Raw genomic sequence first — 25,486 nt, 5'->3', positions numbered from 1 at the left:
GGGCCAAAAGAAATCTGATGAGGTTCAATAAGGATAAGTGCAGGGTCCTGCACTTAGGATGGAAGAATCCAATGAACCGCTACAGACTAGGGACCGAATGGCTAGGCAGCAGTTCTGCGGAAAAGGACCTAGGGGTGACAGTGGAAGAGAAGCTGGATATGAGTCAGCAGTGTGCCCTTGTTGCCAAGAAGGCCAATGGCATTTTGGGATGTATAAGTAGGGGCATAGCGAGCAGATCGAGGGACGTGATCGTTCCCCTCTATTCGACATTGGTGAGGCCTCATCTGGAGTACTATGTCCAGTTTTGGGCCCCACACTACAAGAAGGATGTGGATAAATTGGAGAGAGTCCAGCGAAGGGCAACAAAAATTATTAGGGGTCTAGAACACATGACTTATGAGGAGAGGCTGAGGGAGCTGGGATTGTTTAGCCTGCAGAAGAGAAGAAGGGGGGGGGGGGGATTTGATAGCTGCTTTCAACTACCTGAAAGGGGGTTCCAAAGAGGATGGCTCTAGACTGTTCTCAATGGTAGCAGATGACAGAACGAGGAGTAATGGTCTCAAGTTGCAGTGGGGGAGGTTTAGATTGGATATTAGGAAAAACTTTTTCACTAAGAGGGTGGTGAAACACTGGAATGCGTTACCTAGGGAGGTGGTAGAATCTCCTTCCTTAGAGGTTTTTAAGGTCAGGCTTGACAAAGCCCTGGCTGGGATGATTTAACTGGGAATTGGTCCTGCTTTGAGCAGGGGGTTGGACTAGATGACCTCCTGAGGTCCCTTCCAACCCTGATATTCTATGATTCTATGACACTTACAGATAATTTATAATTGGGCATATGCTACAGTAAGTCCAGCACAAGATAAAAGTGAAAAAGACAGGCACCATTAGGTTTAAAATCTGCAGCTTTTATTAAAAATCTATGCATGTGTTTAATGTTCAACTGATAGTCTGCACCGGATCTAAATATTCCACCCGCCATTCCCCAGCTAGTTAGCAATGATCAGCTCGTCTAGTATGCTGCACACTAGCTTTATTTTTCATTAACTATAAAGCCAGGGTTTGAAGTAATCCCACTGCTCATACCATATGTTAGTTTTTTTCCTTATTGAGGTGTACTACTACATATCGCAATATAGGGCTCACTTTCTCACTATTAAGGCTATCTTTTCTTTAGCTCCCAGTGACTTGATTTCATGTAATGTAAAATTTACAAATCGTAAATTATGAAAAGAGTATTCATCCCAAAGAAGCAAATCCACCATCATTTCACTCTGCATGCACAGCTAAGAGTTTGGACAGCTCAAGGGATTGGCAATGGAAGGCAGAGCTTTTCACTGTTTTTATACAGCTCTTAAAAATGTGCTGGGAGCTTTCAAAACTGGCACATGTTGGTACTGACCAAATGTGATCATCCAATAGCTATTGCAAATCGGAAAAGAAGTGAAGTCTCAGATCATTTCCTAACAGGTTTTTAAAGTGAATATTTTACTTCAGCAGCTGGGCCAAACATTAATGGTCAGAGGATGAATTACACCTTCAGACCTAGAGGATTAGGTCAAAATCACAAGCGTAGGGAATCATGATTAAATAGTCTACCATATCCAGCACCATGGAAGAACATTTGTGAGCAATCAGATTCATTTAAATTCCATATATAAATCCACAATACTGACTACTATCGTTTCTTCAGTCAAAAGGCACAAGACTTTTTGGCTAAGGGGGAAGAGGGCCGTATTGTTTAATTCATTAGCACGTTGAATGAAAGACACCTCCCACTTTGACACCTTGAGCAACCAGTGCATTGTACTCCTTCACAGCCTTCTCTGTTTGCAGGACTAGCACATCAATCCCATTTTTCTTGAGATAGTCCACTGTAGATGCTGGTACCTGAGGAAAGGAAAAGGTAAGAACAAATGCTAGATTCTTTTCCTTGCAGACAATACCCCCTAATAAGAAACAAGTACTGGTTGCTCTTGTTCATAAAAATGCTTAATTAAATCTAGTTTCAAAGGCAGTAAAATAAACTTGTGGTAACAACCAAATTGGTAATATGCTGGGAATAAACTTTGAATTTGTTATAGTGGAGAGAAGGGGAATTTTATTTCACTATCTAATAATAGCTAAAGTATATCCATCTTGTATTCCTTCTTCTCTAACGTGTTCCTAAATACAATTTTGAACTGAACTATTAGGAGAAAATTCAGGAGATAGTGGTGGAAGTGACTGTGAATTAATACATGTAACAGAATGTAGACCTTCCCAAGTATGGAAAGTGCTACAAGGATGTCTCTGCCCATTTCGCTCAGCCAACCAAGTTCAAAAAGCTAGTGGACTGCTTCTCATGGTGAATGAAGCTTCCCTGAAGATCAACATTTCTTGAGCTTTCTGCTGATACAGATCATCTGCTGAAGTGACACTTGGCTATACCATTACTAGCAAGGGTAATCAATGACAGACATTATTACAACAGGCTGGGGAGCTGGTTTACAAACAGTTTTAAGGGTTTAAAAATTAACACATTGTTTAAAGATTTTCATTGTTGCTGCTATTCCTGAAGGTTGTAAACCCACTTACAGTTTGACACTGGGCTGCCAATGTATCGGCATCAAATGAGGTTACTTTCAGCAAATGTCTCTAACCCCAAAATGCTGATTCTCCATTTTTACAACTTTTTTCATAAGTGTTTCTGGGCTTTATAAAAAAACAGGTTCAGATTACAGGGCTGAAAATGAACTAGACTGTTCTCTGTGAAGGTTAAAAATGATCTCTGTCTAAAGAGGAAACAAAATCAGCAGTTCCAAGGTGTGGTTGTCAGACCAAAAACCTACCTGCAAGGCCTCGTTCATGCCACGACCAATCACTAAAGTTTTAACTCCCTTCTTGACAACTTCTTCAAGATCAGCTGGCTGCACACCTGGAGAATGCTAAGTTTGAAGAAAAAAGTGCTAAGTTTGCATGCTGAGAGCATCAAACAGCAACGCTTCATCTCAATATTTTCAAGTGGCAGTATCCCAGGCTATAAGACAAAGCGTAACAACGTTACAAGAACTAATTGACATCCCTTTCTTCCCAACACCCATTTTATGTTACACTAGCCAGTCAAAGGATACTCAAACAAGATACACAAACAAGGGAACCCTGGTAGATCCATCACATCTGGTCAAGGCACTCTTACTTGGAATAGTGGAACTATAGAAGGAACAGTGGAACTCTCAGAACCAATCCTCAAACCACACCCCCCACAAAGGGCCAATTTCCTCCAGGACACAACTGACTGCCTCCAGTAACTCTGCAACAGTAACAACCCCCCTCAGAACACCATCCTTGCCATCAGACATTTCACCTCCCTATACACCAACATGCCTCACTTCCTGCTTCAAATATCTACAAGACAATGGACAACACTCCAGATAGCCACCTCAAACATCGCTAAACACCCATTTCATTCTCGCCCATAATAATTTTACATTCAACAACAAACACTTTGTCCAAACCATGGGACCAGCCATGGGTACTAGGATGACTCCCCACTATGCCAACCTCTTCATGGGCCACCTTGAGGAATAATTTCTGGAAACACTGTCAATGCACCTATGTAATGTTGTGGTGCTTGCTATACATTTGATTATTACTGTTTTTGTCACTGAGCCTATGAGTTTTGTCACACTATACAAAAACAAGTAAATGGGTGCTTTCAATTCCACTAGGCACTCTGCAGCATATGTTGGGAACTAATAATGAATTATCCCAAACAATACAATTTAATTGAGTAATGGAAACATGTCAGGTGCTATAATGGAGTTCTCTGTGGACTGCAATGGGAAGCAAGCCCGACTGTTGAACCTGTAGATTCCTAAGAATCTGCAACAGCTGTGTTTGCTGCCAGAGAAGCCCCATTATGTCCTGGTGCATCTCCCTCTCCTTTTCCTGCCAGGACTCCAGAGCCTTTCTCCTGTCTGCTCTTTCCTTTTCCATACAGCCTGAAATATTCACACCCCCTTCCCCCAGGCCCTCTGCTTATAATCTGATATAGCTCTGGCTTGCAGGATCTGGCAGCCTGAGTCCTCCTTTTTTTCTCCTCCTTATCTGGCTAAGGCATGCTGCAGTTGTGGAGGGGAAACCCACAAGGGCAACACCAGCAGTACAGATAAAACACAGAGGTGCCACTGTCAGTATAATCACAACAGAAAACAAAAGTTCAGATTTATAACTCCCTTCCCTTGCTCTCCTGAAGTTTTACACAAGACATGCTCATTGCTACTTCTGCCTTGGAATGATTGTGCACAGCCCCAGCCACAGTAAGTATGGCATGGCAGGGGCAAGGAAAATGAGGAGGGAATTGCTTGGTTCCATGGAACTGAGTATAGGGCAATGACACTGAATATTGGCACCGTTTTCCACAGGCTGTGGTGATTTTAGTCAATATCTGACTCCTGAGGGTAACAAAGGCAGAGCGCACAGCTGTTGCTGGGGTCCTGAAGCCAGCTGGTACCCTGTGCTGCTAGCCTGTTTACTGCAATGGTGCCTAATGAAGTTTTATTGTCAGCTGGCATGGGAAAGCGTCTTACTGTGGAAGAAGAAATGAGGCTACCATCCCTAGAAACCTTCAGGAGAGGATTGCAGAGTGCCTCCACAAAAGTTACATCGAGCTCTCTCAGGAGGGTGCTAGGGCCATTTCTTGATACATAAGCAAACTGTTCTGTACAGCAGTCCCCCTCCCACCTAACTACAAGGGTATAGGAAGCAGATAACTCTACTTCTCTTTGTTGTACAGCTACCTCGCCTAGTATAAGTAAAGTAGTGAAAAACCGTGTCCTGTTAAGTTGGAGGTGTCATCAGTACACTATTGTAATGGGAAAGCATTTACGCACTAACCCAAGGTTCCTTCCCCTGCTTGCTTGTGCTCGACTGACTGGACTGTAGTGGAGTCTCAAACAGATCCTGGCTCGTGGCATAGTTCGATCCTTTCCTGGTTGCATGTCCCCCATCCTCCTCCTTGCTGTTTGCAGCAGCGACATGTCAGGCTTCTCTGAGGTACCCAGGGTGGTCTGCGGGGTGCTAGTGGGCTCTCCACCAAATATGGCATGCAGCTCTTTGTAAAACAGGCAAGTCTGTGGCTTGGCACCAGATCAAGTGTTGGCCTCCCTGCCCTTCTGGTATGCCGACAGTATACTGTGTGTCTTGATCATGTAGCCAGTACGATCAGCTGGGCACTTCCACACAACAAGAGGGAGCTGCTAGGTGGGCTCGTCAAGCTGGACAATCAGGAAAAAGCACTTCAAAAATTCACAGGATTTTAAGGGGTGAGCGAAGGGCTTCCAGTCTCCATGACTGCTGGGCAATGGAGTTCACAATTGTGACCAGAGCAGTCACTGTTGAGCATTGTGGAGCAGCTGCTGGAGGACTGTTAGGGTCAACATAGGTACTGCAGCGTCTACACTTCTGTGGCAGCGATCTTAGTACAAGGACACTCAGGGAGGTAGTGTTAATATGTTGCCATCAGGGGTGCTATCAGCGGCGGGAGACAAATTTAGGTGTAGACATGCACAATTAGGTTGACATAAGACACCTCTCCTCAACCTAACTTTGTAGTGTAGATCAGGCCACTGAGTACTTTCCCAGACCTGAAGAAGAGCTTAGTGTAAGCTTGATAGCTTGTCTCTTTCACCAAGAGAAGTTGGTGCAATAAAAGATATTTTCACCCACCTTGTTTCTCTAATAGCCTGGGACCAACATGGTTACAACAACACTGCACAAGGAGGATACTCTAGGTAGTTTAAATGTACCAGTGAAAGAGGATTGTCATCAACTGATCATATGATTGATATGCTAACATACTATATAGACACCTATAAACTGAGAGGATGTGTAGCCCCTCTGCACATTTATATAGTATTTCAGTTTGGCAGCTAACGTCTAACATACTAAAAAATTAAATTAATACTGTCAGATTAAAACAACAGCAAAAGTTTAGTGTTAAACTCAACAAAACCTTATTGAAGTCAATAGGATTACACAGCTGTGACAGAGTAAAATTCACCCCCACCTTTAAAAAAAAACAAAACCCCAGATTATTAAAACTGAAAATGTTAAATGCAACTTTCTACTTGTTTATATTGTAGATTTTGTGAATTTCATTCAGTAGGGATAGTTATACCGGTCAGTTTTACTTCAGTTTATAGTCTGTTTCATTTTTTAGTTCTCCTGTACTATCCTAATGCTGCAATGTTTAGTAGAGGAATGTTTAAATCCAGACAATTATTTTCATGAAAGAGATTAATCTCCTTAAAATATTTATGGAAGATTTTGACAATTAAAAAAATGTGAATTTCCCCCGATCTACTCATTCCCTGTAATAACAAAAAACAAACAAAACACACACACCAAAACCTCCCACACTTTTGCAAAGGTTTTACCACTGTTTTTCCTACATTAACTTTCCTGCTGCTTCTTTCTGTATAAGGTTAGCAGTAAATGTACTGTAAACACAAACAGAAGAACTATGCCTTGTATTTGGCTATAGTATGGGCTCTTTTCAGTGTGAAAATTGTTACCATTAATTTATTCAAGTCTTTAAAGAGTTTAAAATATTCTTTAAGAATGTGACCGAGTGACTGACCATGTTTTTCTTTCCTTACAAAATAGGCAGCACTGTAGCAGATCTTTGAACAATTCTTCTGGAAGACCACTATCAAAGGCACATAAATGTAATCAGACAACTTGCTAACTTGCAACCATTCCTTCCCTCCCAGAAAATATCCCATTCACTGTAGAAACTAAGGCCAAAGCATCAGCCTACAATTTAATAACATTGTTCTTGGTGTTTCATCAGTTTCCCAACTCCGCCATCTGGCAGATACTCTGATGGTTTGGGGATCTACGTTTCTTCCTTCCCCAATCTTTGGTATTACAGAGGACCAGACAACTCTTTTCATTGCATGTCACCCCTGTTCTTTAATCACTGTGTACTGTTATTGTCAGTTGTCAGATTTATTTTTTAAGCAGGAGTCTTTCCAAGCTAAAGGCAACTTTTCACCAGCTCTTTAAGTTCCAAGTGAAGGAAACCACCATGTTACAGCAATATTATCATCCCCATTCTGCAATGCCATGTGACATCTGGGTCTCATCTTTAGTTCCTCAGGCTAGGAACGTGGCATAAACACCAGGCTGCTCTAGCCCCCACAGGGGAAATAGAGAGTATCCCATCCCTTTAGCCTATGTAGGTTTGAATGTCCTCTCCTACTCACCTGGGTGGATTTAACCGTTTTTAAAAAGTGTGTTTATGAAAGAGAAAATTCCTTATGGGCCTCTGAGGTATGCTAGAAACCTTTGTGTACTTTAACGATAGTCATTTAGACCTAAGCAAAAGGAAAAGATATGGTTTAATGTAATTACAATAATTAGATGCTTGTGAGGGTTCATTGCCTGTGATCAACACTTTGGAGATGTTAAAGCCTAGGATCCAAAAAAAAAAAAAATCTTTTGTTTACACAAAGATTCTCTGAGGGGAGCGCTGTCTGTTTCTTAACAAACAAGCTTCATGGGGAGGGAGATCTAACATGGGTGCAAATACATTATCCCAGTCAATTCTCCTGATTTGGGGGCTCGGGGAGAGAGAAACTGCAGTAGAATTTCTTTGTCTGTTGTTCTCTGTTCTCCACTCTACCTCTCAGGAATCCTGTTCCTTTTTTCCCATTAGCAGCTGCCACAGAAGTGCAGTCAGCCAGGGAGGCTGCCTTTTATCCCCCAGGGTTAAGGTCAGGGGGACTGTTAGTCCTTAAAGCTACAGAACCCCACAGAGCCAGTTATGCAGTTTTCCCAAGGAGAGAATTACCTACAAGGCATCAATTTGTCAGCACAGCAGCAAAGGAAACAATTTATTTCTAACGAGCACAGAGCACGAGGGGCACCCTTGATGACATCACCTGTTGCACAGGCTTCAGCCCCAGCCATGGAAACATCCCCAGAGGAAGCACACCCTTGTCTGGGTCATGAGGCAAGTGTTGTGACTATCACAAACGTTCCCAGTCTGCTAATCAAATAAAGAGAACCTTTTCCTAGCAGTTTTGGAGCTGGGAAACCTTAGTTCTATTCCCTTTTTTTGCTACTTGCTGTATGATCTTAGCCCAGTCACATAATTGCTCCTTGCTTGCTTCCCTATCTGCAAGAGGAAAATAATACTTAAGTGCAGAGCTTTAAAAGTGACCTGCAAAGGGAAAAATATGGGTGTGTTTTTGCTTCTTGATAATGAATAAAGGTGGTCTGTTTTTTCTTGTATTTTTTTTTTAACCTTATAGATTTCAGGAATGTTGCATCTTATTTTCCCTGCTTTAGCTGGAGGAGTCCTCGGATGAGGCTGCTATGGACTTAAAGCTTTCTCAGCCTTCAGCTGAAGGGTGCTGGTTTGAATCTTTATAAACAGCATATTCCTCCCAGGCATATTGTAGGTGTTAACAAAACACAAGTTTGAAACAGTCTAACTAAAAATCACTTCCTGCTCAATTAATCAGGTTTCATTTGCATGACTTTTCTACTATTATAAACCTTCTAGTTCTCCAGTCATCCGGAGACTCTTAAAGGAAAAAATAGGGTAGATAAGATCTGAATTTCTAATGTAAAAAGAAAAAACAAAACTGACCCCTCACCCTCAGGCCTTTCTTCTCCATAATAAAGTAGCACAATAAAAAAAAGGAAGGGGGGGGCTTACTAATCCACATTTTCCCCCTTTGCCAGTCACTTAAGATCACTACACAAAGGGCGCTGTATACTGTAAGTATCAAACTAATACTCAGTGCTGGAAGAAATTTCTCTAAAGATTCTATATTGAGCTCCTAAACAAGGGCTCCAGGCCTGCAACTGGGTTTGCACCAGGCCATTTGTCTTCAGTGGGGTTCTGTGTGTACCCACACAAGATATAGTTGTAGGTTCAGGATCAAGAGCATCAGCCCTGGTCTACTCATAACTTTTGCACCCATTTAACTTTCGGTTAGGGGTGTGTGGGGTTTTTTGCTGATATAGTTATACCAGTACAACCTCTGCTTTGAGAACACGGTTATATTTGCATAAAGATCAGGGGTGGGAAAACCATGGCCCACGGGCCGCATCCGGCCTGGAAGGGCTTTGGATCCGGCCAGCAGGATTGTCAACCCCCACATTCCTGCGGCCCACGGGGGAGGGGAGGCAGAGGGCTCCATGTGTTGCCTTTGCCTGCAGGCACCACCCCCCGCAGCTTTTATTGGCCGGGAACCGGAAACCGCGGCTAGTGGGAGCTTTGGGGGAGGTATCTGCAGGCAAGGGCAGCATGTGGAGCCCTCTGCCCTCCCGTCCCCCAGGGGCAGCAGGGACCTGGTGCAGGTCGCTTCCGGGAGCAGCACAGGGCCAGGGCAGGCAGGGAGCCTACTCTGGCCCCAGTGTGCACCGCTGCCACCCCGGAGCCACTCCAGGTAAGCAGCGCTGGGCTGAAGCCCACACCCCAAACCCCTCCTGCACCCCAACCCCCTGCCCTCAGCTCCCTGATACACCCTGCACCCCAACCCCCCTGCCGAGACCACTCCCGCACTCCCTCCTGCACCCCAACCCCCTGCCCTGAGCCCCCTTGTACACCCCTCCTGTGCCCCAATCACTTGCCCTGAGCCCCTTCCTGCACACTGCACCCTCTCCAACACATCGCACCCCCTCCCGCACCCCAACCCCCTGCCCCAGCCCTACATTCATGGTCCTGCATGCAATTTCCCCTCCCAGATGTGGCCTTCGGGCCAAAAGTTTGCCCATCCCTGATAAAGATGCTTTATCCTGGTATAAACTTATTTCCCTTCCCATAGCAGAAGAGCTATAGCAGTATAAGCACTTCATATTGATATAACTGCATCCACATTAGAGGGGTTGCACTGCTTTAATTGTATGGTTTTCAAACAGCAATCAATTTGCAAACACCTAGAAGATAATAGGTGATCAGTAACAGCACAGATTTGTCAAACCAACCTAATGGCTTGTTACCCTGTCAAAGAAAGCTTTGTAGATAGGAGGGAAGCAGTAAATGTGGTAAATCTTGACTTTAGTAAGGCTTTTGATATGGTCTCACATGACCTTCTCATAAACAAACTAGGGAAATGTAACCTACATGGAGCTACTATAAGGTGGGTGTATAAGTCGTTGGAAAACCGTTCCCAGAGGTTCAATCAAGCTGGAAGGGCTTATCGAGTATGGACCCATAGGGATCAGTTCTGGGTCTAGTTCTGTTCAATATCTTCATCAATGATTTAGACAATGGCATAGAGAGAGTACACTTATAAAGTTTGTGGACGATACCAAGCTGGGAGGGGTTGCAAGTGCTCTGGAGGACAGGATTAAAATTCAAAATGATCTGGACAAACTGGAGAAATGGTCTGAAGTAAACAGGATTAAATTCAGTAAGGACAAATACAAAGTCCTCCAATTAGGAAGGAACAATCAGTTGTACACATACAAAATGGGAAATGACTGCCTAGGAAGGAGTACTGCAGAAAGGGATCTGAGAGTCATAGTGGAGCACAGGCTAAATATGAGTCAACAGTTTAACACTGTTGTAAAAAAAACAAACATGATTCTGGGATGTATTAGCAGGAGTGTTTAAGCAAGATATGAGAAGTAATTCTCCATGCTCTACTCCACTGATTAGGCCTCAACTGGAGTATTGTGTCCAGTTCTGGATGCAATGTACTTACATTTGTCCCCGTTTCTCTCCAATCCCAGGTTCGGCTCCCACCTGGCCACACTTTGCAGTCCTTATAAGTTGTAGAACAACCTTTCACCATCATCTGACCCCAAGAAAGGGAAGCGATTTCAGGAGAAGACATCGTCAAATTGAAAAGGTCTGAAATAAACAACATTATCTACATGGCACCATAACATGTATGGCGCTTATCAGAAAAATAAGTGTTCATGCCCTGAGGAGCTTGAAATGTAAGTAAATATAGATGTTATTCACAATGAGTGCTGAGGAAGGAAGGAAGGATAGTCTTGTGGTTAGAGCACTGGATTGGGGCTCAGGAGATGTGTGTTCAGTCTTCAGCTCTGGCAATGGCTTCATTTGGGACCTCGGGTAAGACATTTAACCTCTTGGTGTCTCAGATCCCCATCCGTAAAACAGGAATGATACTACTTCTCTATCTCACTGGGGTTTTGCAAAGATAAAGCCATAAATTCTTGGGTGATGCTCAGATACTATGGTAATATCAACACTTAGATAGATGGTTATGGTGCCTAAGATGAGCTGGAGGAGGAAGATAAAATGCAAGATACTTGCCTTGTTAGTTTTAAATCAAGGTTCAAATGTATTCAGTAGAACAAGGAAAGACAACTGTATGCTATACAAAGGACTAACTTTTAAGAATGTTTGCGTACTGGATTGTTTCTTCCACCCTCGCTTTTTCCCGCTTGTGTGTGGGGTCATTTTGCAGAGAAGGGATGGCCGAAAGCTATTACACCATTCTTTTGTCAGTCTACTTTAGGCATTTCTAATGCACCCATCACAGTCTGATACAGGCAGTGATCAGGGACAGTGGAAGATACTATAAAGGAACAAAATGCTCCCTTTCCCACGAAACCAGGAAGGGCGGTGGGGGAGGGAGGGGGAGCCAGACTGTCTTTACAGCACCAGAGATGGATCTCTGATATGAATCTTCCACCAGACCTCAGCTCATCACACAGATGATAGGGTGGCAGGTAAACAGAAATGCTTTAGACTGGCTTGATAGACATTAGACCACCATCCTAGAGATTTGTTTTTCTGTCCTTCAGTTCGCGAGTGGGGTGGGCTGAAAACAACCAGTTTTCTATTGAAATGCTATCTCTGCACTGAAGAGAGCTCTGTTCATTCTGTTTCAACTAATCTGAAGAGTGGACTCTCTTTATAAAGTGAATAGTTAAAAGGCCCCTTAATTAAATGTATGGAATTCAACCGCCCACTTAAAAACTACATTCTCTTCTCTAGTCTATCCAGATTTCCACCCAGAGAAACATTTCCCCATCCTGAAGTTGTGTTAAATTATTCAAATTCAACAGCAAAATCCACTACAGAAAGCCTGGTGTTGCTAATTAATGAAAGAGTCCTCACAAAAGAGCAATCTCTGGATTAACAGATTTTCAGTCCTCTTGGAAAATCTTAAGGAAAAACCTGCTAACATTTGCACAAAGGCTCAAATAACATTACAGTAACCTTGCAATACAGCCCCTCTCCCCCCTTACATACACCAAGGCAAACTATGACACCAGACAGACAGTAGATACTCTTCTTTGACTGCCAAGAATGAATTTGAGTTTGCTGCCTCAAATGTCACATCAAGAGCAAACAGCACTACTACTTGAGAGTCGGCAAAGGCTTTAGACTGCCTCAGCATTTATGCTTATAGCATGATAATAGGACAACTTTTTTTTTTTTTGCCTCCTTCCGAAGCTAAGGACAAAGTGCCTGATACTCTTGTTCGCAGGGGATGTCCCCTGCATAACACTACAGCTCTACCAGATCTATGTTCTCTCAGTACATGTCTGCAATCAATGCCATGGAGCCAGCTTCTTTTCATGTGGAGACTCAAATCTTCATTTCTGAGAGGTATGTGAAGTGAGGCAGCAACAGAAGAAGAAAGGAAGAACAAGGACAAGTCTCAAGACAGAAAAGATCAGTCACTCACCTCTGTTCACCGACTCAGACCAAAGAATAAAAGCTACAGAGCAGACCATCTAGAAGTTAGCTCTGAACAGGAGAGTTTCTGCATGAAATATTTGTGAGAGTTTACTAAGAAACAAGTATTATGGAGTTGCAATAGCTCGAGATTATACAGAATGGAGCTATAGTTTTCTTTAGATAGGTAACATGTGATTGGGGGTATGAAAAACTTTCCATAGCAAGAGAAGTTGAAATAACTGGGTCTGTATAATCGAGCGCCAGAACATGATGTGAATGGGATACAGAACGTACATCAGGAGCTCCTATTTGCCTTTCCAATAACATAAGAATAAGGAGGCATTTACTGAATTTGAAAGACAAAACTTAAAACTAGTTAAAGGAAATATGTATCTATTGGGAATAATTACTCTATGGAACTTATTGCCACAAGATATCATTGAGGTAAACAGCTTAATACAGTTCATGAGGACATCTAAAGTTGTATCTAAAAGTTGCATTTAAAAACAATTATATTTAGAAGGAATATGTCTCCATTATTCTGGGAACTATCCCTTAACTGTCCACTATGGGTTGCCCTGTATGTTCTTTTGAAACATGAGGTACTGTCTAAGGCAGGGGACTCAAACATGCGGCTCGTGGTGTTATTTCCTGCGGCCCGCCCGCCAAGCTCCCCGCGCGCCTCCCCTACCCCCCCGGAGTTATTTCCTGCAGGCCACCAAGCTCCCCTCCCCCCAGCGCGCTGCATCCCCACTCCTCTGCCTACCTCCAGGCGCTTCCTGCTGCCAAACAGCTGTCCAGTAGAGATGGAGTAGGAGCGGGGAGCCGCATGCTCAGGGGAGGAGGCAGAGAAGAGGCGGGGATTTGGGGAAGGGGTTGGAATGGGGGCAGGGAGGGGGCGGAGTTGGGGTGGGGACTTTGGGGAAGGGGCAGAGCCTCATGGAAGGGGTGGAGCCGTGGGGGGCTTTTGTACCTTCATATGAAAAGGTGTCAGTGATGCAGCCCTCGGGCCAATGTACTAGTCCTCATGTGGCCCTTGTGGTGATTTGAGTTTGAGATTCCTGATTTAAGGTCAGAGACCGGATACCAGGCCTCCTTCTGATCTTCTATAGCAATTCCTATTTTCCTATGAATTGCAACTGCCAAGGCAAGAGGTAGTGGAGGAATGGATGAGGATTCCAGCCATGACATGCATAACAGGGGCAGTGTTAGGGAGCTGATTAAGTTAGGCAGATTAGCAAACATAGGCAATATAGGAAGAGAGAGACTTAAAATCAAGGATGATGCCTAGGTTACAGACTGTGTGGAGGCAATGTAAGAGGTTATGGCAGGAGACGTAAGTCAAGGAGGGAAATGGAGTTGTGCTTGGGGATGCTTTTCTTGCCCTTTCACGGTCTTTGAGACATTGAGAAAGTAGGTTAAGATGAAACCACATGTTCTGCATATTCAAAACAGGCAGAGACAGTGGACAGGAAGGAATCATTAGAAATATCAGAGGATGTGAACAGTTGGTAACATCAGCATAATAGTGGCAAGTACATTTAGTCTGACAGAAGTTCACACAAGAAGAAAATAGAAAGAAAACAGCAATGGGCCAGGAATTAAATCTAGTGGAACTCCAAAGAAGAGGTGTGGGACCAGATCTTTAAAGTTACTTAGGCACCTAAATATGCGGCTAGATGCCAAATGGGATTTTCAAAAGCACCTGGTGTTATACCAATAAAATTAAAAAAGCAGGATCTTATTAAAGGGAAAAAGGCAAAATGCCACATTTATTGTGAATACAGAAAGAATCATAGTAAGCAATTAATTATAGCTATAACATTCCATTCAATTTCATATTTATTCACACATTCATACACACACACACACACACTCAGGTTCTGCAAGGTTGTTATCATAGTTACCAGCCTTAGAGTTGCTCATGCCAAGCCACTGGCCAGGTGGCCTGGACATGAGGAGGGAGCAGGGCCTTGTCAGATGCTCATTTGACGCTCCTGGAAGTTGGTTTGCAGAATCAGACCCCAAAGTTCTCACTTTCTAGAGTCCATTTTTATAGGAATTTCTTCCTCTGCCAGTCTATGGGAATTGCTTCATCATGCTGTTGCTGAATCAATCAGCAGATGGCACATTTCTGTCGGCTCCGTACTGCCAGATGTTATCTTGTTCTTTGGTTGTCCCATTCGTGAAGCTGTTGGGTGGATTCCAGTCTGCCCTCCGGGGGTCCTCTGGTTATTTCCACTTGACACCTTCTTCAGCCGATGGACACTGAATTCTTAGGCTGGCACCTCCCTGATCATTCAGTTATTATCCACACCAAGCATCCATCCACATACATCCTCTATCTCTATTTTAATCACAATTGTTAACAAAGCGAGATGAATACAACAAAAGGGCGGGGAGTCTCTGGATACTGTTTCTGTTGTTACAGGGTATTGCTTTGAGTCTCTCTCTGTGTGAGTAGTTGTTACAAAGGATTGCTTTGAGAACACATTCTGTCTTAGAATGACAGGTTTCAGAGTAACAGCCGTGTTAGTCTGTATTCGCAAAAAGAAAAGGAGGACTTGTGGCACCTTAGCGACTAACCAATTTATTTGAGCATGAGCTTTCGTGAGCTAAAGCTCACTTCATCGGATGCATACCGTGGAAACTGCAGAAGACATTATATACACACACAGACCATGAAACAATACCTCCCCCAACCCACTGTCCTGCTGGTAATAGCTTATCTAAAGTGATCATCAAGGTGGGCCATTTCCAGCACAAATCCAGGTTCTCTCACTCCCTCACCCCCATACACACACAAACTCACTCTCCTGCTGGTAATAGCTCATCCAAAGTGACCACTCTCCCTACAATGTCCATGGTAATCAAGGTGGGCCATTTCCAGCACAAATCCAGGCTTTCTCACCCCCCCCCCCTTCCCGGGGACACACACACAAACTCACTCTCCTGCTGGCAATAGCTTATCCAAACTGACCACTCTCCAAGTTTAAATCCAAGTTTAACCAGAACGTCTGGGGGGGGCGGGGGCGGTGTAGGAAAAAACAAGGGTGGTGTAGCATTTGCTCAAGAAACTCCCTGAAAAAGCACAAGATCAAATCCGCACAGACACACCCCTGGAACCCCGACCTGGGATAGTCTATCTACTACCCAAGATCCATAAACCTGGAAATCCTGGGCGCCCCATCATCTCAGGCATTGGCACCCTGACAGCAGGATTGTCTGGCTATGTAGACTCCCTCCTCAGGCCCTACGCTACCAGCACCCCCAGCTACCTTCGAGACACCACTGACTTCCTGAGGAAACTTCAATCCATCGGTGATCTTCCTGATAACACCATCCTGGCCACTATGGATGTAGAAGCCCTCTACACCAACATTCCACACAAAGATGGACTACAAGCCGTCAAGAACACTATCCCCAATAATGTCACGGCTAACCTGGTGGCTGAACTTTGTGACTTTGTCCTTACCCATAACTATTTTACATTTGGGGACAATGTATACCTTCAGATCAGCGGCACTGCTATGGGTACCCGCATGGCCCCACAGTATGCCAACATTTTTATGGCTGATTTAGAACAACGCTTCCTCAGCTCTCGTCCCCTAAAGCCCCTACTCTACTTGCGCTATATTGATGACATCTTCATCATCTGGACCCATGGAAAAGAAGCCCTTGAGGAATTCCACCATGATTTCAACAATTTCCATCCCACCATCAACCTCAGCCTGGTTCAGTCCACACAAGAGATCCACTCCCTGGACACTACGGTGCTAATAAACGATGGTCATATAAACACCACCCTATACCGGAAACCTACTGACCGCTATTCCTACTTACATGCCTCCAGCTTTCACCCTGACCACACCACACGATCCATCGTCTACAGCCAAGCTCTGCGATACAACCGCATTTGCTCCAACCCCTCAGACAGAGACAAACACCTACAAGATCTCTGTCAAGCTTTCTTACAACTACAATACCCACCTGCGGAAGCGAAGAAACAGATTGATAGAGCCAGAAGAGTTCCCAGAAGTCACCTACTACAGGACAGGCCTAACAAAGAAAATAACAGAACGCCACTAGCCGTTACCTTCAGCCCCCAACTAAAACCCCTCCAACCCATTATTAAGGATCTACAACCTATCCTGAAGGATGACCCAACACTCTCACAAATCTTGGGAGACAGGCCAGTCCTTGCCTACAGACAGCCCCGCAACCTGAAGCAAATACTCACCAACAACCACATACCACACAACAGAACCACTAACCCAGGAACTTATCCTTGCAACAAAGCCCGTTGCCAACTGTGCCCACAAATCTATTCAGGGGACACCATCACAGGGCCTAATAACATCAGCCACACTATCAGAGGCTCGTTCACCTGCACATCCACCAACGTGATATATGCCATCATGTGCCAGCAATGCCCCTCTGCCATGTACATTGGTCAAACTGGACAGTCTCTACGTAAAAGAATAAATGGACACAAATCAGATGTCAAGAATTATAACATTCATAAACCAGTCGGAGAACACTTCAATCTCTCTGGTCACGCAATCACAGACATGAAGGTCGCTATCTTAAAACAAAAAACTTCAAATCCAGATTCCAGCGAGAAACTGCTGAATTGGAATTCATTTGCAAATTGGATACTATTAATTTAGGCTTAAATAGAGACTGGGAGTGGCTAAGTCATTATGCAAGGTAGCCTATTTCCCCTTGTTTTTTCCTACACCCCCCCCCCAGACATTCTGATTAAACTTGGATTTAAACTTGGAGAGTGGTCAGTTTAGACGAGCTATTGCCAGCAGGAAAGTGAGTTTGTGTGTGTCCCCGGGAAGGGGGGGGGGTGAGAAAGCCTGGATTTGTGCTGGAAATGGCCCACCTTGATTACCATGCACACTGTAGGGAGAGTGGTCACTTTGGATGAGCTATTGCCAGCAGGAGAGTGAGTTTGTGTGTGTATGAGGGTGGTGGGGTGAGAAAACCTGGATTTGTGCTGGAAATGGCCCACCTTGATTATCATGCACATTGTAGGGAGAGTGGTCACTTTGGATAAGCTATTGCCAGCAGGAGAGTGAGTCTGTGTGTGTGATTTTTGGAGGGGGGTGAGGGAGTGAGAGAACCTGGATTTGTGCTGGAAATGGCCCAACTTGATTATCATACACATTGTGAAGAGAGTTGTCACTTTGGATGGGCTATTACCAGCAGGAGAGTGAGTTTGGGGGGGGGGGGGGGGCGGAGGGTGAGAAAACCTGGATTTGTGCTGGAAATGGCCCAACTTGATGATCACTTTAGATAAGCTATTACCAGCAGGACAGTGGGGTGGGGTGGGAGGAGGTATTGTTTCATGGTCTCTGTGTGTATATAATGTCTTCTGCAGTTTCCACGGTATGCATCCGATGAAGTGAGCTTTAGCTCACGAAAGCTCATGCTCAAATAAATTGGTTAGTCTCTAAGGTGCCACAAGTACTCCTTTCCTTTTTGTCTTAGAATGTACTAACACAATTAGCAACTTGCAAGTTTCACACATAGAGGGAGAGAAACAGTACCAAAAACCAAGAGATCTCTTAATTAGTAATACCCTGGAATTTAAACTATGGGGAATCAAACTCATTTGTGATTTTAATACAGAACTTCTTTAATATGATCCAACACTAGGCACCTAACTCCCAGTGGAGTTAGATCTTGGTGCAGAGTAACAAGAGGCAGAGTGATCAGAAAGGTATGTATGGCAGGAGGGAATCAGAGATAACTGTGCATTGAGATGGTGTAGGAGAGCAAAGGGGTTCATAAAAATCCAAGTCTGGCCTGAGATCAAGGAGGATGAGAACAAAGGAGTCAGTCACCATCAAAGAGTTTTGACTATGGAGGAGAGCAGTTTGTAAGCTCTGATCAGAGGACAATAATATTTCCTCAAGACTGCTGAGAGAGGGGTGGATAAATAGGTGAGATAAGGTGACTTTTTTATGCACCTGTAAAAAGGGAACAGTAGAGATGGTGCAGCCGTTAAGAGTCAGGGTTATGGGAGGTTTATATCAAAAACAATGATTGGACAGTTATATAGGGAATGGGGGGGGCCAGGATTAAATTATAGAAAAGAAGGGGATCAGAAGAGGCGGCAGATTTAGTGTTTAAGAATCAAAAAGTTCTGGTTTAGGAAATGATTAGTTTAGCTTCATTGTTTAATCCGGAGAAAGTAAACTAGTGATCAGATTGCTCCAGGCATAAGGGGATCATGACAGAAGGCACAAAGCTGAGAATGGTAAAAAGAAGTGAAGGACAAAGAACTGGGAGGAGTGTATGGAGTGGGGTGGGGGTAATGGGAGAATCAAGAACAGAAACACAGTGGGGCAAGATTACATAAAGCCCTGTATGGGGAGGATAAAACACAAATTAATTCTTGAAACTTATTTAAAATATCTTGTTGGAATGATACATGGGACTAATTTCTGTCTCCTTCCTCTGACATTTGATGGTGTGTACTAATTTTAGGACAATCACACATTTGGTATTTAGCAAGTTGAATCCTGGACCTGTCCTCGAGGTAATGGTCTAGCGACAGTATTACTGATCAAGAACCAATGTCCCCATGGGGCCATCTGGGAGAAAATAGTCCCTTCTTACTGCATCCTAAGCAGTGTATCTGAATGTCAGCACCCAGAAAAAGAGCCTAGTTATTGGGAATCAGCCAACTGCCCATTATAGGTGCATTCAAGCAGCTATGATAGGTTGCTAAAGCAGAAGGAACATACATTCTTTTTTCTACTGCTGTTTAACTAACATCTGATTCTGCCACCTTTATGCACAATAACTATTTATTGAACATACTTATAATTAAGGCTGCAAGTTTGTCACTGAAGTTACAGATTCCATGACCTCTGTGACTTCTGCAGCAGCCAGGCACCTGGACTGCTGGGACAGTCTCAGGCCACTGTGCCCACAGCAGCAAAGTTTGGGTGTGGGAGGGGGAGGGTCTGGGGCATGGGATGGCGTGAGGCAGGCTCTGGGCGGTGCTTACTTGGGGGGCTTCCCAGAAGTGGTGACATCCTCCTTGCTCAGCTGCTAGGTGGAGGTGGGGTCAGGCAGCTCTGCACACTGCCTCCGCTCAGAGTGCTGGCTTCGCAGCTCCCACTGGCTGGGAGCTGCGGCGCGGTGCGTACTGGTGGAGGCAGTGTGCAGAGCTGCTTGGCCACGTGTCTGCCAAGAACAGAACCGAGTGAGGGGGCTGTTTTTACTTCCAGGGAGCCTCCCAGCCAGGTAATCACAGCCCAGAGCCCTCCTCACCCTGTCCCATGCCCCTGCCCCCTACCATACCCAAACTAAGTCTGCTGCTGCTGGGGGAAAAAGGGGGAAGGCACAGAGGCAGGTATGCAGCCTGCCAGCACCGCCAACCCGCCCCCCCCCCCCCCAGTACCAGTGGGGTCCCAGGCTCTGCATTGCTGCCTGTCCCCTCCCCCAGCACCGGTGGGGGTCCTGGGCTGCATGCTGCCCCCCACCACCACCAGCAGGGGTCCCAGGCAGCTCCTGCGCCAAGTTTTAGTCATGGATATTTTTAGGAAAAGTCAGGGACAGGTCATGGGCTGTGAATTTTTGTTTACTGCCCATGACCTGTCTGTGACTTTTACTAAAAATAGCCATGACCATAAGTAAGGCTACATTTTAATCACTGGACTATCCTTTCTTATAATCATATCTTACTCTGCTTGTAGCCCCACCAGCTAAGTAGAACACACCCCAGCATGAGGGTGGCAGAATCAGGCTCGCAGCAAGCAAGATGTTTTTTTTTTTGGGGGGGGGGGGCGGGGGGTGACATCTCTGTAACAGAAGACCGGATGGAATGTTGGAAACAGGATGGAACATTGGCACTGGCAGATTCTGTGACAGTTGGCTCCTCCTGAGGGGGAAACCCCATAAATCCCTCCCCTTCAGCGCCCCCCCCCCGTGGAAACCCCATTTACCCCTCCCGCCCCAGCCCCCTCTATGGAAACCCCATTTACCCCTCCAGCCCCCTCTAAGGAAACCCCATTTATCCCCCACTCTGGGGAAGAGAAGAGTCCAATTTACCCCCACCCCAGAGACACGCCAGTTACCTCACGCCCTCCAAAGCCACGCGCAGGGCGTCTGTCTGACCGACCGACCGACCGCCCGCCCGCCCCCGGGAAGGAAGCTCCTACACCCCCCTCCCCACCCCAGGGCGGCCCGTTCACCTCTGCCCCTGCCTGAGGGACGGGGATAGGCGCACGCGCCCCACCTCCCGGGGGCCTGTTCTTACCTCTCCCAGCCCCCGGCGGTGTGTTTACTGTCCCCTCAGCCAGCCAGCCTGCCCCTGCCCCCGCCCCCGCCCCCGCCCCCGCCCCGGGCAGCCCCGCCCCCTTGGCAGCGCCCCGCCAGCGGCCCGCGCTCACGCCGCAGGCCCACCTCCGCTCGCCCCCTGCCGCGAGGCCGCTGCGCCCTTGGGGGGGGAGAACCGCCCCTCCCTCCGCCGCTCATTGGCCAGCTCCCCGACACAGGCCGCGCCCCCCGCGCTCGGAGAGTAACAAGAGCCGACTCCTCCGTCCCGATCTGATTGGCTGCCCCGGATTCCGGCCCCGCCCCCCCTCCCATCCTCCCTCCTGCCCCCGCCTTGTTTTCGTTCCCGTGTCACACGAGGCGGGCAGGGGAGAAGGCGGGTAGGGCCGCTCTGGCCGGCGCCCCCTGTTGCATTGTGGGATCGTGGCGCCGGGGAGCGGGGTCCTCCAAGCGCGGCTCGCCAGCGCCCCCCTCTCTTCCCTCCCCGTCTCCTTCTCCATCCTCAGGTCCAAGATGGCGGCGGCGGCGGCTCCTACGGCTCCATCTCCGCCTCCCCCGCCCCCGCCGGGCCCGTGCTGCCCCGGCTCGTGGCCGAACTTCGCCGTGGTCTGCTCCTTCCTGGAGCGCTACGGGGCGCTGCTGGACCTGCCCGAGCTGCCCTTCCCCGAGCTGGAGCGCGTCCTGCAGCCGCCGCAGGAGCCCGGCGACCAGGGTAAGCGGCCCGGACGCCCCCACCCCTCACAGACCGGCGGGGGGGGTGGGGGCTGGGGCTATCCCCCCCCCCCGCCCGTGGCCCCGGGGGAGGAGCGCACCGAGGGGAAGGAGGAGCCTGGCTTTCCCGGAGTGGAGCGGTGGGGGAGGGGAGAGTTCTGCTGTGTCCTTACCCCCCCCCCCCCCTCCCGGGTCCAGGGGGAGCAGCCGCTGGGGCGGGAGGTTTCTTTCCCCAGCCCCACCGGAGGGGTATGTGAGGGGTGAGCTTCCTCATTCCGGCGCCTGCCCCCTCCCGCTGGGCCCTGTGGGGGCTGGGAGTCCCTTCCCCGTGGGGCTTACCCCCTCCCCTCAGGGGGGGTCTCCCCCCCCACAGGGGTCGGGCCCCGTGTGCTGCTGCCCCTGCGGGCTCTGTGTGAGGGAGAGGCGAGACCAGACCCCCCCCCCCCCCCGTGCAGACGTTGCAGCCCCCCCCCCCCCGGTGTGTGATTTTCCTATTGGGTTGGGGGCTAAGCGAGTCCCGCCCCCCACCTGGACCGGCCGAGGGAAGGGTTACGCGCTCCCCTGTCTTTCAAGCTGCTCCTCGCTCACGCCGGTCTCCCCCCGTCCCGTCCCCCCTCCAGCAGGCTGCAGGGAATGGGCTGTTGACATGTTTGGGATGCCGGACTCCCCTGTTCCCCGGTCCCTGACGTGTGAGGTTGATGGCGGGGGAGGGGGGCAGGGCAGAGCAGCAGAAAAGCCGGGGGGAGGAGAGACGCACGGATACCGAAAGGAAAGGTGCTTGTTGCTCTTGGTCTCTGTCTATTATTGGTGCGGTGCTGGTTACTTGTGATCTCTTGCCACATAGAGACAGACGAGGAGCCTCAAGGCGCATGCTCCCCCGGCCCCATAGAAACTTCCTGCTGCTAGAGAATCCCAGCTCGGGGCTGCTGCTGGTCCAACAGCCCCCCGCCATAGAGCCCCTTCCATGTGCATATATTGTAAATCGGGTCCACGGCATCGGTCTGCTCTCTTGAGAATTCTTGGCTCATGCAGTGCAAACATTGTATTTGTATGCTTATGACACCCACAAACAAAACAAAACACCAGCCAAGGTTCATTTATTTACTACCTCCTTTACATGTCCAGTATCACTTTTTTTTTTTTTTCATGCAAACAAGACACTTCTAAATGCAGTGGCCATTGCCTGGGTCTTGCAGCCTACACTACTACTTTCTCAAATAAAATAATTGTTCCTACCTCCCCAAGACTTCAGTGTGGTTTTTTTTTTTTAGTATGTAAAGGAATATTTTTAAAAAGAGGCACTATGCTCAATCTGACTGAAGTACAAAAAATAAACTAATAGCATTTGTGTTGAAAATTAAAAATCAAATTTAAAGTTTTCAGTTCTAATTTAAGATCTTGTAAATTCTGTATAAACTGACTTTTAACCTTACAATAGTCTTTAATTGCATGAGTAAAACACTTTTTTAATAGACAGTGATAATCACCAAGAGTTTTCTTTATAGTTTATTAATTGAAAGCTTCTAGCTGTGTCTTACAGGAGAGTTTATATATTGGATTGTATCTATAAGACGTTGTTACATTATTTCAACCCACTCCTGGTCCCTTAGATCTGAAGGAAGAATGGGAAGCAAACCAATAAATATTTTTCATGTGTGACCCAACATTGAAAGAAATTTGAACACTTAAAAACACTATCTTAACTTTTTTTATTTTTGGGACATTTATTCAGACAAGGTTAAAAGGTGCTTGTGCTCATGTTTATGGTGGCGCTGTCTTTCAGGGAAGGAAATGTGTGGAGATGGAAAACAAAAGCTTAGATGACCATCTTTTAGGGTTTTTGGGAAAGCTTGTGTGGTGGTTATATGACAAAAGGAAAAAACAAACCCTTGAACTACATTTGTGAGGACTATTGTCCTCTGCGTGTGTTGTACTATTTTATCTTATCAAAAGATGCATCTGTATATTTTCTGTAACACTGTTGTGAAGACTAAATTTAATGTCCATTATTTTATAAAATTATTTTTGAGCCTTTGTAAACCCTTTTTTTTAATGACATAAGTGTAAAACAAATTTTGTTGCCTGTTACTAAATGGACTGTTAGAACTGGAAAATGTTAATCCTTTCCCCCTAATACTTGCTGTTTGTTTACTGTATGCAATTCAGCTTGGGTAGCAAAAATTAAGCTGGTTAATTTAAATGTGTAATCAGTTTCACTTTTTATGCACTAGCACACTTGTGCAGTGTTGAGGTTTACAATAGTGCGGAGTGAATATTTAAATCCAAACAGTTCTAATGGGTTGTGTTTAGGAAGTTTTTACAAAACCTGGTTTTGGCCCTAACCAACCTGATAGTGTCTTAAAGGCTATTTCTACACTAAGTGCTAAGGGGGGATTCCCCACTCACATTATATGTACTTGTACTAGCTTCAGGACTGCTAGCGGGCTAAGAATAGTAGAGTAGCCATGGTAGCATAGGCAGCGGCGAGTGGCAGCTCGGGCTAGTCGTGGTTAGTATGTATCCACAGTGTTCTGGTTTGAGGAGACTTAGCGTGAATATGTCTAACACGAGCTGGGAATCATACCCTTACCTCCTAATGTAAACATTGCTGCTGTCTTAATTCAGGCGCTTTTAACACTTACTACTAAATCCTTCCCCCACCAAAAAGGAGAGAAGAAAGCAAAAAAATTCATAGGGAAAAAACAGTGGCAAAATGTCTTGTCTGCACATTTGGGAGTTCTATTGGTGTATTAACAGTGATGCTGTAGTTTCATAGTGAGCACTCTATCACAAATCTCTCCAAAATTACTTCCAAGCTGAAATTTTTCATAGGCTTATGGCCTAAGACACAGAGCCTTTTGGAGCATATGTGTAAAACTTGTTTAAGCCATTTATTTTTCATTATATTACATACAAACCTTTATTCAAAGATTCAGGTAGAACAATTCTATATGAACTCAAGAATGAACTGTTCTACATTCTGTAGTTCTATAAAAGCAATCAAGAAAATCCTTCCTGCTAATGAGTGAGAATGGACAAGCTATCGGTACTTTTGTTCTAAGGAAGCAAGGTATAATTTCTACTTTCTGTTCCCATTATCAAAAAAGGATGATTTAGGGGTGCAGAGGAGAGATTTGGTAGTTGCCTAGTTGACTATCAAATAATATTGATTCTGATATGTTACTGTTGAAGTTTAAAAAGTTACTACTGCTCAGTCAGCCTTTGTGCAGTACTATATTGCCTCTGTATTTTACTATATCAAGAAATATATTGATCACCTCTATACCTAAGTATTAATAGCTTTCTTTTTGTAGTCTGATCTGGTTAGATATTCTAATTTACATAGCACCACCAGTATGCTAAGTGCTCTGAAGGCAAGTACTAAGACAAGGCCTTCCCCAAAGAGCTGACTTCTTCCTATATTACAGTATACAGGTGAAGGATGGGACATAATGACAAACAATGTGATTGAATGAGGATGTTTTGAACATGCCAATTCAGTTTCATGATTGTCTCAGTTTTATTTTATATTTAGGTAGGATGATGAGGTGAAATGGTGGCCATGGAAATAGCCTGATTCTCAGAGAAAATATATGTTAAAAAAAAAAAAAAATCCTTTTTAACTTGTACTGTTAGTGGCTCATTTGGAAGTTGACATTATTTGAACAAAATAATGAGACCCCTGGTGTTTTAGTGAATTACTGCTAAGACCAGGGCCATCCTTAGATGTGTGGGGCCCGGGACATTAGACACTTGGTGTCTATCTGCTGGGGGATGCTCCCCACTGGCTCCACCCAGGCCCTGCCTCCACTGCAC

The 25,486-nt window shown here is 45.7% G+C and overlaps 2 protein-coding genes across 8 annotated transcripts in view; one reads left to right on the top strand and one right to left on the bottom strand.

The window, feature by feature from the left end:
• Positions 1–889: 889 nt before the first annotated feature.
• AAMDC (adipogenesis associated Mth938 domain containing) lies at positions 890–21,168 on the bottom strand. 4 transcript variants are annotated; one of them, XM_073335608.2, is made up of 4 exons: positions 21,089–21,168; positions 10,704–10,852; positions 2,829–2,924; positions 890–1,887 (listed from the first exon to the last, which is right to left on the bottom strand). In XM_073335608.2, the coding sequence occupies exons 2-4, from the start codon at positions 10,833–10,835 to the stop codon at positions 1,747–1,749; spliced, it is 369 nt and encodes a 122-aa protein (XP_073191709.1). In that variant the 5' UTR covers positions 10,836–10,852; positions 21,089–21,168; the 3' UTR covers positions 890–1,746. The 4 variants fall into 4 exon arrangements, with proteins under 4 accessions (XP_073191709.1, XP_073191688.1, XP_073191699.1 ...); XM_073335587.2 differs by lacking the exon at positions 21,089–21,168 and adding an exon at positions 20,943–21,002; XM_073335598.2 differs by lacking the exon at positions 21,089–21,168 and adding an exon at positions 20,761–20,867.
• RSF1 (remodeling and spacing factor 1) overlaps positions 10,964–25,486 on the top strand; it is a 122,915-nt gene continuing 108,392 nt past the window's right edge. For 3 of the 4 annotated variants that reach the window (XM_073335516.2, XM_073335497.2, XM_073335490.2), the window contains exon 1: positions 21,312–21,671. In XM_073335516.2, coding sequence (XP_073191617.2) covers positions 21,473–21,671 — 199 coding nt within the window. In that variant the 5' untranslated portion in view covers positions 21,312–21,472. Of the gene's footprint in view, positions 11,081–21,311; positions 21,672–25,486 lie in introns of those variants that run through there. The other variant, XM_073335507.2, reaches the window with a different exon arrangement.

The sequence above is a fragment of the Lepidochelys kempii genome, chromosome 1 (assembly GCF_965140285.1).
Source record: "Lepidochelys kempii isolate rLepKem1 chromosome 1, rLepKem1.hap1, whole genome shotgun sequence".
NCBI classification, from domain to species: Eukaryota; Metazoa; Chordata; order Testudines; family Cheloniidae; genus Lepidochelys; species Lepidochelys kempii.
Note: the sequence above shows the minus strand (reverse complement) of the source record. Positions and strands in the feature narration are given on the sequence as shown.